At 44.0% G+C, this 13391-nt stretch overlaps 1 protein-coding gene across 3 annotated transcripts in view; it reads right to left on the bottom strand.

The window, feature by feature from the left end:
- Positions 1-13391, bottom strand: part of ccser1 (coiled-coil serine-rich protein 1) — a 189690-nt gene that overhangs the window by 94416 nt on the left and 81883 nt on the right. For all 3 annotated transcript variants that reach the window (XM_015972794.3, XM_015972795.3, XM_070546128.1), the window contains exons 7-8: positions 10773-10947; positions 1648-1725 (exon numbers count right to left, since the gene is read on the bottom strand). In XM_015972794.3, coding sequence (XP_015828280.1) covers positions 1648-1725; positions 10773-10947 — 253 coding nt within the window. The remainder of the gene's footprint in view (positions 1-1647; positions 1726-10772; positions 10948-13391) is intronic.

Below are 13391 nucleotides of genomic sequence, written 5' to 3'. Positions count from 1 at the left end.
CATGTTTTTTAGACCCAATTTTTATAGTTATGTTACAAAGTCCCCAATATTTTTCAACAACTGGGCATCATTTTGTTCCTTTTCAACAACATTTTGATGGATTTTTCCAGAGATTACTGGTAAAAAAAAAACTACACATTGTTTCTTTAGAGGTATAAATTTGAAAAAACACTGCTGATCCCTGATCCCTCACCAAAAGTGAAGCTATAATTCTACAAACTGAGGCTTGAAATTATAAAAGTGACTCAACTGACTGACTGCAGCAAAGGAGAACTTTAAACAGCTCCTGACAACTGGCTAGCATGGCACTTGGCGTTGGGATCAATGAACTGAACAGCACAGGAAAATGTGAAGAACAAAGTAAGTCATATTTTCTAACACTTAGATTTGGCATTTCATTTCTGGGAGGCAGTAAGAACCTCATTTGTTTGTGGTTTTTGTTGCTAGCAAGAAAGATCCAATACGGATGCAGAAAAGCTAAGGGCAGTGATATCATGCGCTTTAGGTCACTTTTGGACTTAAGTGCCTATTATCTATCGTTACATGCACTCCCGAGGACTAGGTCAATCAATCGACCTGTGCAGCAACACGTTCTCACTCCCAGCGCGTCAAAAACAAACGCTTGGTCAGCCATCCTCCGCGTCAGACCCCTGACGCCAAAAGTGCCCTGTTTCGCCACTTAAGTGCGAAGAGGGGTTTTCCCCTTTTCTGTCTGCAGATCCCAATGCAGCGTAAAACTGACGCGATGGGATGCCCTCTGATGCGGCACCGAACCAGCTCATTTAACCACACCTAAACCTTAACGTTTTACTATTTATAACCTTCCCCTCACCCTCATCCTAACCTTAACCCTCTTGCTACCTAAAACGTTACTCTCACTGTGATCAAGCGTTTGTTTCCCATGCATTCTGACTGTGAGTTTTCGTATTTACCGCCCAAGGGGAACGCTAGAACATACCATCTGGTGAGGGGGAGGTTACAAGTACCCTCTAATTTTAACCTCCACCTTGGTAGTTGAAACCTCCCCTTCGCGTTGCCTCGGTCCAAACCCGACCAAAGACGAGGCGGCTCCCGCCGTTCACTTCATAGAGCCGGCTTTTAGAGCGACCGACACATCACTAACGTGTTAGCTAGCAAGATGGTTAAGGTTAGGATAGGGGTGAGGGGGAGGTTAAATAAGAGGATAAGGTTAGGGTGAGGTACAATGAGCTTGTTTGGTGCCCTGGCTGCGGACAACCCATCATGTCAGTGTAACGCTGCATTGGGATCTGCAGTCAGAAAAGGGAAAAACCCCTTTTTGCACATAAGTAACGAAAAAGGGCACTTTTGGCGTCAGGGGTCTGACGCGGAGGGTGGCTGACCAAGCGTTTGTTTTTGACGTGCTGGGAGTGAGAATGTGCAGACATGAGGCTTCCTTTATAGTCTAAAACAAGCCAGAGGGAGTCTGTTTGTAATGAAAAATAGGAAAGAACCACAAATGAGGTGTGTAATCTAAATCTATATGTTCAATTATTTTCAGTAGAGTCTCCAATCACACAGCCAACACCTTGTGCATATATTTACAAAACGTGGTTAACGAATATTAATGCAAACAAATTTCCTAAAGACTGATGGAATAATGGAACAAAATGGCCTGTTTTAGCTTACCTTGAATGGCAGAGACTTCTCATTTAAAGGGCTGATGGGTAGAGACTGGAGGCTGCTGGCAGGACTCGTCTCCGTGCTCTGTAGAGGTGAATCACAAATATGTAAAAACAGCCACAACAGCAGGTTTTTCATACATCACGCTGGCAATAAACACCGAAACAGGTTTTAATCAATACATCAGATTACGAGAAAATGAAGGAAACTGCGTGACGTTTGATTATTCTGTGGAAAGTGTATCCATTCATCTCAGCTGAAACCATTTTGGATTCAACAAAATGCACAAGTGGGTAGGAAGGCCCTCAGTGTGTTTGCTCGGTTTTTCGCATAATCGCTCTGATTTCAGCTGTGATCAGACACATTCTGGCAATCCTCAATAACATGGGTAGCAACTGGGCAGAAAGTGGGGCCAGCTAGAAGGGAATCCAAAACAAACACTCGTGCACACACACATACAGCTTTATAGAGGCATTAATTCAGGTGACAATGAATGAACATGCAGCCCCAAGCAGACGCACAGAAACATAGTTCATCTAAAAACATCAGGCGCTGGTTTAAATGTCACCTCTGAAGGCTTAAACAGGACTTATGGCAAAGCAGGGGAAGATAAAATGAAGTCTTCAGCCTGGACTGCTGATATTGATGCAACACCGTTAAGTAATGGCTTGACAAGAGTACACAACACAGATAAAATGAGAAAGATGAGAAATGCTTCTCCTTGCACTTGGTACTGTGCAGTGTGAACACATTTGTATCACGTTTGGTTTTAGATGAGTGATGTCAGGACAAACAAACAATGGACCGTTATCCTCACATTAATAATAACATTTAATGGAACCATTTAAGTGTTCAGAGAATGTTAAAGGGAGACTGGGCAGTTTTGGCTTGCTTTTAGCACGCCCTAGTGTTCGTTAGAACCAAAGGCAAAACTTAACTCCTCGCAGTGCGTTCGTCGTTTAGCACCTTAATCTAACAGCTGAAATGTACCCTCCGCCTTCCTTAGTGTGTACAGGAGTGATTCATCACTAAATCAAACAAATCAGGTACTCGGCCCAGAATCCCTCTGCAGACCAGGGTGTCAATTATGTTTGAGTCCTGATGATGTGGAAAATGTTTTTGGCAGGATCCCTCATAACCCAGCGTTACTGACCCATTTGAAATAATCCATCCATTTTCTGAACCCGCTTTGTCCATGTGGGGTCTGGTGCCTATTTCCAGCGGTCAACGGGCAATCAGGCAGGGTACAACCTGGACAGAGGGCCAGTCCATCGCAGGGCAACACAGAGACACACAGGACAAACAATCATGCACACACACACACACACACAAGGACAACTTGGACAGACCAATTAACCTAACAGTCATGTTTTTGGACTGTGGGAGGAAGCCGGAGTACCCGAAGAGAACCCACACATCCACAGGGAGAACATGCAAACTCCATGCAGAAAGATCCCAGGCCGGGAAGCGAACCCAGGACCTTCTTGCTGCAAGGCAACAGCTCTAACCACTGCGCCACTGCGCAGCCCCCATTTGAAATAAATTGAAAGGAAACATTGGAGTCCAAATCTTTGGATGGTAGAAATTTGAAGGCTTATTGGTTTGGCTGACCTTTTAAAGACACACACACCTCCCTATCAGAACTATAGGTGTGCCGTGGCGCCAGGCCATCAATATGTCATCTGTGATCAATGCTTTTCCAAACGTAGAGGGACGGGCGTGCACTCACTGACACCCCCCGCACACACACACACACACACACACACACACACACACACACACACACACACACACACACACAGCATCTTTCTTGCTTTTTTCAACACAACCACAGTTTCTTTAAGGTCACCTCTGTCCCACAGGCCTTAACACACAACTGTCCCCACAATTAGACGTGGCTCAGTAAAAAGCCTCCCAGATTTAAGAATTGGCTGCAGGGGAGCCATGAATTTAATGACTTGCAGTACACTGAAACTGAACGTCTACAGATGATGAATGGCTTTAGAACAGAAAGCACGTTTTGTACTTGATGCACACCTTTAATCACATTCTCACATCACTTAAATCAAAAAAAGAAAACCTTCAAATAAGAAAAGGCCAATTCATTTTCTCTCCTGTTCATTGACTTTTGGCTTTTTATGGGGAGGAGGGCCTTATATGAAAATATTATGACATTTAGTTCCTGTGTGAACACGGTATGGAAATCAGACAGGATATACTCTTTTTTTACAGTCTTTCTTCACTATTTCATTTTTTTCCCTGTATAGTAACAAATTGTAGCTCTAGTACTACATGGAAAGTTTTACACATGTTGACTGGTAGCACATTTGCTCCTGTCTGACACAATTCTTTTTGTTTTTTCCCTCAAAAACCAATAACTGAACAAGAGGCTGCCTCAAGGGTCAGAGTCGAACGGACTCGGACCCGGTGGTGGATGTAAGGATATAGTACAACATCCACAAGGGCTGTGAGTAAGTACTGTAACAAATAGGACATGATGCTTTAGCTAGAAACCAAGGCTGACGTTGACAAATGGGGATCATTGTGTTGGGCTGCGTTAAGGCACACATAGACAGCAGCAATTTAGAAATGTTGCTCCATGGAGCCAACAGAATAAACTGCTGAAAGAGAAATAATTTAAGAGCAGGCAGAGCATAGCTGGCGAAAAGGGCCAATGTGACGAATATGATAAGGAGTAGACACTGGAAATATTAAAAGGAGCTCAGTTATCAGGCTTGTGGTCATGCATGCCCGTGTAAAAACACTTCTGTTTTTGAATGGGACGCCATGTTTGCGAATGATTTTGAGATGCTTACGTTTCCCTATCACAGTTTTAGGTTTGTTAGACACAAAATTATAAAATTTTGAATAAGCAAATTAAAATCAACATTGTGCACCACGTTTTCAGTTTTGTCATGCACGTTTACACAATGAAAGCTTTCTTCTAGTTGCTTAATATACCCTCAAATTATCTGCACAACTATTTCTGTCTCAGATGTTTTCTACACAAACGTGAATTTTGATTCCTATTTTCATTTTGGGTTACAAACCAGCATTTTAGAGGATTTGTCCAAAGTTTTTAAAGCGGATCGTAGATCATCAAATACATATTTGGCTTTGATGATAAAGTGGGGCAAAACACATTATGTCAAAAAATCTAACTTTCTGAGTGCAATGAATTTTCCACGTATTGTTATAATTTTCATTTTGCCTTCAATTATGAGAATCAACTTTTAAAGATCTTTTTAAATAGGATGATTTTCATTTAACACTGAAATCCTTGTAGGTAAATAAAATGGATGGATGATAAAATCATCCATCCATTTTCATCCGCTTATCTGAAATCGGGTCGTGAATCCAGCAGCCTAAAGGTTGGTTTATGCTTGACGCGTCCGCGAGGTCCGCACGGCTCCGCGTGGAAAAGTTGCGTCATTTTGCGTCATTTTAACAACCACGCCCCTCCACCGCGCCTCCGCACGGCCCAGAATTTCCGCAACACGCACCTCGGAAAATTTCTAACCACGCGGAAGGACAGACGCGGAAAAACATGGCGGACCGGCAAGAACTAGTATGGCAGAGGTTCGTAAATATAGACATTTGTAAGATTCAGCTCTCAGAGATCACCGTGATCAACATGTTGTTAATAATTCTTGGAGAGAAATAGCTCGCACTGTCGGAAAAGACGAGAACGCTGTTAAAAATGCTGGAATGCCATGTTGTAAACAGTAATTTCTACTTCTACTATGGTGTAGTGTTGGGTGCATGCCGTAGAGCTCCATGCTGCCCCCTACAGTTTGGGAGAATATTGGCTCACCGCAGAGACAAGCCGCACGAACCATAAACGCTGCGAGTTGTGAAGGGCGTTCTATCCGCGAGTCGCATCACCGCACGGAAAGTGAATGCGTCAAGCATAAACCAAGCTTAAGCAGGGAGGCCCAGACTTCCCTTTCCCCAGCCACTTCGGCCAGCTAGTCCAGGGGAATCCCAAGGAGTGCCCAGGCCAGACGAGCCACTTTCACATAGCCTGGCCTGCCAGACTCGCCCTCTGTCTATTCTACACAGAGAACGAGTCTGGATACTTGTTGTGGTTCTATAGACATGTCATGACATATTTATGAGAAACTGAGCGTTGCGGTGTGTGATGTATGCTGCTCAGCGCTGATTGTCTCGGTTAGAATTCTCTGGGGATGGGGTTATTTGAATGGGAGCGTTACCAGGCCCATAAGGTAGCATTGGCATGGCTGGCCAGGCTAACTTTTAACACTAGCATTGGCTTCCACTCCACCTGGACCGGGTTTGGAGTCCTCTCAGGATTTTCCGGCGTTCAACCGGACATCTTTTCAGCCCTCTTCAGAAGGAGGTCTACCTGGAACCAAACTGGTCCACTACTGACTGATTGGCTGACTCTAAATCACACATACCATTAGGGGGAGCCTCCGATTGGCAGATTGAATCAACCCGCGGGGGCTTCCCACATGTGTGATTCATTAACGAGCTTCCGCCTGAAGCCATTTTTCTCTTTTTTTTCTCTTTTTGCTCTTTTGCCCCGCCAACGTGCTCAGAGATGCACTAATGACATCACTGACATCTTATTTTCATGCCAATTTTGGACACCACCCATTTGCTCAATCACATCCATATTCCTAAGGCAGTGTGGAATGAATTCGGCCAGCCTGGGGCGGGTGGAGCGGAGTGCTAGTGTTCAAGTGGCAATAGTCCCTCCAGCATGTCCTGGGTCTTCCCTTGAGTCTCCTCCCAGTTGGACGCGCCTGGAAAACCCCATCAGGGAGGCGACCAGGAAGCATCCTGACCAGATGCCCGAGCCACCTCAACTGGCTCCTCTCAATGTAGAGGAGCAGCAGATCTACTGCGAGCCCCTCCTGAATGACCAAGCTTCTCACCCTATCTCTATGGGAGAGCCCAGACACCTGATTTTTCTCCCACATAATATATCAGGAATCCAGGAAAAGTACCAGGAAAATTAAGCGAATGAGTCCAACTTTCTGGAAACAATTTAATCTGAATCTATGAACCTAAACAGCTCTGAAGCAGGTAATGAGCTCTGCTTATGCTTCAACTGAGGTATAACCAAATTCTATTAGACCCACTGTGACACAGAATTTTTTTTTCATGCAAACATAAATGGTAACTTTGCTCTAATTATACCCCTTAAAATATTAAAGAACAAAAAAAACCACAATAAAACTCAACAAATATGTAGCAATAACTTAATTTGCAATTTAATGAAACAGCAAAGAAACCAGTGAGGGCAAATTGTCTCCTCTTTCATATTCATCTCTTACTGCTATCCTCCCTCCATATCCCCCCAGTTTATTCATCAACATGTTTGTTTATATCATTATACGCATTATTCTTTCATTGTTATTCTTGATGTCAGTGGTCTTGGGAGAGAGAAAAGAATCAACAGCAAATAGATCAAGAAAAAGCAAATATACATGCCTCAATGGACTGCAATTTAAAACTGGCTTTGATCTGCTGGAGAGTTGAATAGAAGTAAAATCTGTTGTGTTTTTTGGTGTGTCCATATGTCTACGGAAAATGTGTAATTAAAACAGGTGTCTATACTCATTCAACAAATATAACCTGTCAAGTGACGGTGTGTATTTTCTCTGGCGATCGGGGGCAGTACATGCCTAAATCATAGCAAGCAAGCTAAATTAGCCATTAGGGTCAAAACTCCCTGGGAGCGCAATTTTTGAATGAGTACTTCATCAGATCATTTGACCTCCAGCAAAATGACTCCCTTTGACCACTGGCAACAACTGAAGAGGTAAATGTGAAAAACAATGTTTAACGTATTTCACAGACTTTAACATGGACGCATTTGTCCCTCATTTTCCTCCACCTCTTCATGCATTCGCCACCTCTAAACGGACATTTCCCATCATTTCCATCCACAAATAAAACACTTGATGCGCATACTTTTTCTCATCCAGTCACGAGTGAATAAAATGTTCATATATTTATTAATCAATATTATTTAAGCTGCTCCGTGTCTGCCACTAGATATCTTCGGCCCTCTTTATGTTCTTGAGGGCAAAATGGCAGAGCTGTTGATGAGAGCTCATTCAACAAATGCTTAGCAGTGTTTCCCCTAGGAATTTTTCCAGCTGTGGCGGTGGGGCCGGCCGGGGGGGGGGGGGGGCTTGGGGAGAAATTATGACACATCTCTAAATAACAACCCATAGAAGCACTGATTTGATCTCATTTCAGAGAAAAATAGAACAGGTTAGATGCATCTAATGAATAAAATTACTAACAAACTCAGGAATCAGTTTCTTTGCTTCACTGTTCTGGTGCTGAGAATATCACTAATGCGGATCAAAGGAGATACACAGATAAATGCACCTCTTATTTATTATTTGGAGACTACATTTACTGCAGCTGGCAGAGGCAGAGATTTTTTCTATTGATACACAGAATTTACAGAATCATTTTAAATTTTAATAGGGGAAGACTGCAGGAGGGAGCGGTAAAATGCAGGGGGTCCCCAGCAAAAACAAGAAACTTTACGAGTCTGATGAAACCTGCCGGTTTTCCATCAGGCAGTCACAGGGCAGCTCCAACGACCCAGTGGCTGTGCTGGGTCAATGTTATCGAGCCCAGTCCGGCTCGGCAGAGGGTGAACGAGCCGAGGCGACGTCCTGCTCTGCCTAAGAAGAGGCGTTATTTTCCCGCTTCAGAAAAAGCGTCCAACGTGTTTTTACGCTTTCTCCGAGAAATGTCACATCGCTAAGTTGTTAGCGCTGCGCGCTAGCACGTCAATAGTGCAGCGTAGCCTGCTGGAGGTTTTAAGGGTTCAGATGAAAACACCCGACCTCTCAGGCTGCTCACACATCGATCTTAAGTTGTCGCTGTTGCGCTCACATTGTAATACAGTATTAGATGCCGTTAAGTCAGACACGAAAAAATAAATAAATTTTACATGAATAAGTGATGCTTAGCCTGGTGGGGGGAGGAAACCCTGTCAAGATCGTCAACACTCGTTTATCTTAATATTGTTGAAACATGTAAACCAAAAAGCATTATATTCACTGCTACCTTTCTAATTTTAAACTCAGTAACGTATGCTGTAACTTCACCTTGCCCTGCCTGCTCCTCCTTGCTGCCTGCCGGCTGTGATCACAAGCGACAACATAGTAGTTCCCGCTGCTTCTTCAGGAAACAGCGCAAAAAAATTAAATAAATAAATAAAATCTTGGGATCTTGTAGGCGTGGCGGTGGGATTTCAGCCGTGGCGGCCCGCCACGGTTACGTCTATGTAAGGGAATCCCTGCTTAGAAAGGTGGGCTCCAGGGGCGGATTTAGGACTGAAGAAGATCCGGGGCTTAACACACACGCGCGCGCGCACACACACGCGCGCGCACGCGCACACACACGCATGCGCGCACACACGTGACACGCACTAGTCAACATCATATATATTTGTCTTGTACCACATAATGTTTAATCTGAAGCTACATATTCAGCATATTCAGGGCAGAGTATTGTTCCTGTTAGTGTTTAGTGTGAGATGATAGTGAATATTCCCTTTCTTTCTCCAACAACTTTACCTGATAGTAAGCTAACTTTAGGCAAACCAGCAGCACAACAAATATTTTCAAATAAGACTCACAAACCTGAGTCAACACCAGTCTCATCAGAGCTGGGGTTCTGTCGTTGTACTTTTGGTCTAAAAAAACGTCCTTATATCCATCTTCACTCATGCGTTTCAGACAGAGACTGCAGAAGCCAGCTGCTGAAGGGCTTCTCTTCAGTCTCAGGTAAACTGTATACTGACTAAGTAGCCTAGTGGTAGAGTGTCTGCCCTGAGATCGGGAGATCAGGGGTTCGACTCCTGGTCGGGTCATACCAAAGATTTTGAGAAAAATGGGACCCAATGCCTCCCTGCTTGACACTCAGCATTGGATTGGGGTTGGATTGGGGGATTAAACCACCAAATAGTTCCCGAGCGCGGCGTGTCTGCAACTCAGGGGATGGGTCAAAATCGGAGAATAAATTTCACCACACACCTGTGTGTGTGACGACTAAATGGGACTTTACAAACTACTGCCAGCTGCACCCTCTCTGTGTGACTTTGATACTGCATGTTACTTCCGCGATTTAGATCCGGGGCTTAACATGAAAGATCCGGGGCTTCAGCCCAAGTAGCCGGGCCTAACGCCGCCCCTGGTGGGCTCGACTCGGTCCGTCCTTGCGAGCCTACTGGAGAGCCCTCGCAAGGATGGATAACGGCGCTGCTTGTCTCTGCACCAACTAAACTAGGCTTAAGTGTCTTGCTCTGGTGGGAGCCGGGATCAAACTTGCAAACTTCCGATTACTGGACAACCCTCTCTACCTCCTGAGCTACAGCTGTCCCATTAAAAAGCATCAACACCTGCTTGTGAGGAACGACTCTTACTGAAATTGTGCTGATTAACCTCTTATAGGATTTTTTTTTACTACAAAAGCTCATTTACATTTTAGCAAGATTGTAATGTGAACTTCAATTACAGTTGTTTACACAATATCAAGCTCATCCTGCTCTGTTCAAACATGAACAGGTGGTTAAAATGTTAACTTTTTAAAAATTCTTTTAGGCCAGAACATTGCAGCATCAACTTCACATCCCAATGCTAAGCACATTAACAGCTGAAGAACTGCATGACTGCACACTGTGTAGTCAAACCATGTGAGGCTACAGTGCTGCAACGTGTCAGCGCCTCCTTAAGTGACGATTACAGCTAATCACATTTGTAATTTTACCGGGATGCAGACATTCACGCTGAGACGGTCCTGTAGCCCGAGGTAAAAACTTTAGCTTTGAGTAGATCGAGGCACTTAAAGAAGAGAGCAATAGTCTGTGACAGGGGGATTATTGTGTGTTAAGTGTGTTCCTCTGCACATATAAAGAGCACTATGGCAGACACTTAAATACATATCTCAGCTTCCTCAGTCTCAATAAAGGAAGAGTTAAAAAAGAACTTTGACAAGATTCCATAAAGCTGATTAAATACAGGTTTTTTTTTATTTGTTTCCAGATCAAAATGTTTTTTATTGCCTCCTCTGTGATGCAACTTTACAAACATAAACCTTTCACAAATATCTGTATGTTTACATGCATCACTCACCTCTTGCAATGTCCGTCTCAGCCTTAAAAGCAGGGTTTTGACAGCGGTACAGTCCTGCAACATCAGCCTGAGCGGAACGGTCTCCAGCCCTGGAGGTAAGGGGTCATCGTCCTTCCCCAAACCCAGCCCTGCGCTGAAATCAGCAGGCAGCAGGCTGGTTGGACGGCTGAGTTCCCTGGAGGCAAAAGAGTGAGACATAAAGAAATGTAATGTTAGTATGAGCCAGTGTGAAAAACAGAATCATTGACCTGTCTTCACCTCTCCCTGCTGATGTTACTGTTGCCATTGGTGTGTATTCATGGTGAAGATGATACATTACACGGCAAAGTGGAGAAAACAGCTGTTTCTGGGTATCCAAGTAATTCCCAGAACTCAGTGTGGGATCATGCGTGACCGAGGGAAACGCAGAGGCAAGGTCCGAACAATAACTTGGCAGCACAGAGAACAATACGATGTGCCAGTTTGATTCAACACCATATTTCCTATAATATCATGAACAGTACTGACACACACATCTGCTATTCACAGGTTTTTCAGCCTATTAAAGCCCTGTGTTGAGATACTGAACAACACAGACACACAGCTCTACAGGACGGTTGTTTCAAAGCAAAGTTCATTCTGCAGTAATTGTGTCTTTGTTTCATTAAACGCTGAAAGGACGGAGTGGTCAGTATGAGCTATTTTTTAAATTCATAAACTATTTAACAGAAACCATGGATGTAACTGAATGTGTGACAGTTTGTTTATGGGCTCTTATAGATTGGACAGTTTAACAGATAACTCTTGGTTAACTGCTTGTTTATCTGGGACAGAAAACGATTCTTCCTGGATCTGGTTCTTCCCGTTAAAAACTATTTTTCCTTTCCACTGTTGCCCGCTGACCTGTGCATGCTCAGGATGGGGAATTGAATCCAAGTGGTGATTTTCAAGCAAGAAATGACTTAATCCTGGATGCAGTAATAGTAGTGTTTTACCTGCAAGTCCTAACCCTAACAACAAGTTCCTTGCCCACTGGGAATGTTTCAGGTGCAAAATGGCAGCAAAAGTGTTCCAAGCAGCTGGTTGGAAAAGGTCAAGAAATATCCAGAGAATTGCAAGACCACGCGGGATTTTGGCTGTTCACGTGATTATCAAGGAGAAAGGCAACAGCAAAAAAGGTCCGTGGTTTATTTTCTGTTCTGTTTACCCTGAGCCCTTTTCAGATAGACATTCTGGAATATGTGTGGACAATTCAATCCGGTTTTTAACCAGAACTGTGTTTTCAGACACACCACATTTGTACCGGAACTTGTCCTTTCGGCTGCCTTCACACAGCAGGGAAAAGTTCCAGAAGTCTTAGGGGGAGGGGGTCGGACTTATGTTAAGCATAACTCTGCACACGAAGATGCATAAGAGACCTGGATGATGAAGCTCAATGGTTAAAGGAATCACTGAAGCGGTGTGAAGCACTCCGTCGCGCGTCTAGACGGTACCGTAGGAGGTGAGCTGCCATGGTTCGCCACATGCTACAGCAGCGAGCTATCTAGGTGCGCACAGTGTCCCCCGGTCCCTTCCTCCTCCCCCTCCCCCTTGTCCGGAACTCGACCTCACCAGTCTGAAGCAGCCACCTTGTCTGTAACAAGTCCGGACCTGTTACTAGGGGCGTCGTCCAGTTAAATTACGGAAAACGTTATCCGGATGTTTGTATTCAGACACAAAAATCTTACGGACAGAGTCCGGAACATTTCCGTTTTTCATGGCCTGTCTGAAGGGGGCTTTGGTTACAGAGCTAAGTCTGCATGTGACTTTCTTTTTGAATGTTACTGGATGTTTTACACCTATTTGACTTGCTGTCTGGCCCAAACTGAACAGCTGAATTTTAAGTGTATTGCAAATATACTTGGGAGCTTAAATTATGCAGGAGCATTGTGTCCTAAAGGTGATGCTTTGCGGCCGGCGTAAATGACACTCATCCACTATACCGGCTGCAAACTGATGAATATTGTTTCACAGACGTTTCATGGAAAGGCCCAGTGAATCTAAAATGATGTAATTATTTTACAGGGTGGGCCATTTATATGGATACACCTTAATAAAATGGGAATGGTTGGTGATATTCACGTCCTGTTTGTGGCACATTAGTATATGTGAAGGGGCAAACTTTTCAAGATGGGTGGCGACCATCACACTTGGAGCCAACTTTTGTTTTTTTCAATAGGAAGAGGGTCATGTGACACATCAAACTTATTGGGAATTTCACAAGAAAAGCAATGGTGTGCTTGGTTTGAATGTAACTTTATTCTTTCATGGGTTATTTACAAGTTTCTGGCCACTTATAAAATGTGTTCAATGTGCTGCTCATTGTGTTGGATTGGCAATGCAACCCTCTTCTCCCACTCTTCACACACTGATAGCAACACCGCAGGAGAAATGCCAGCACAGACTTCCAGTATCCATTGTTTCAGGTGCTGCACATCTCGTATCTTCACACCATAGACAATTGCCCTCAGATGACCCCAAAGATAAAAGTCTAAGGCCTGGTTTATACTTCTCCGTCAGCTCCGCAAGAGACTGACACGCATGGATTGACGGAAGCGTTTTGCTCTCATACTTCTCCATCTCCTGGAGAGTGTTGCAAAG

Source organism: Nothobranchius furzeri, chromosome 17 (assembly GCF_043380555.1).
Source record: "Nothobranchius furzeri strain GRZ-AD chromosome 17, NfurGRZ-RIMD1, whole genome shotgun sequence".
Lineage (NCBI taxonomy): Eukaryota > Metazoa > Chordata > Actinopteri > Cyprinodontiformes > Nothobranchiidae > Nothobranchius > Nothobranchius furzeri.
Note: the sequence above shows the minus strand (reverse complement) of the source record. Positions and strands in the feature narration are given on the sequence as shown.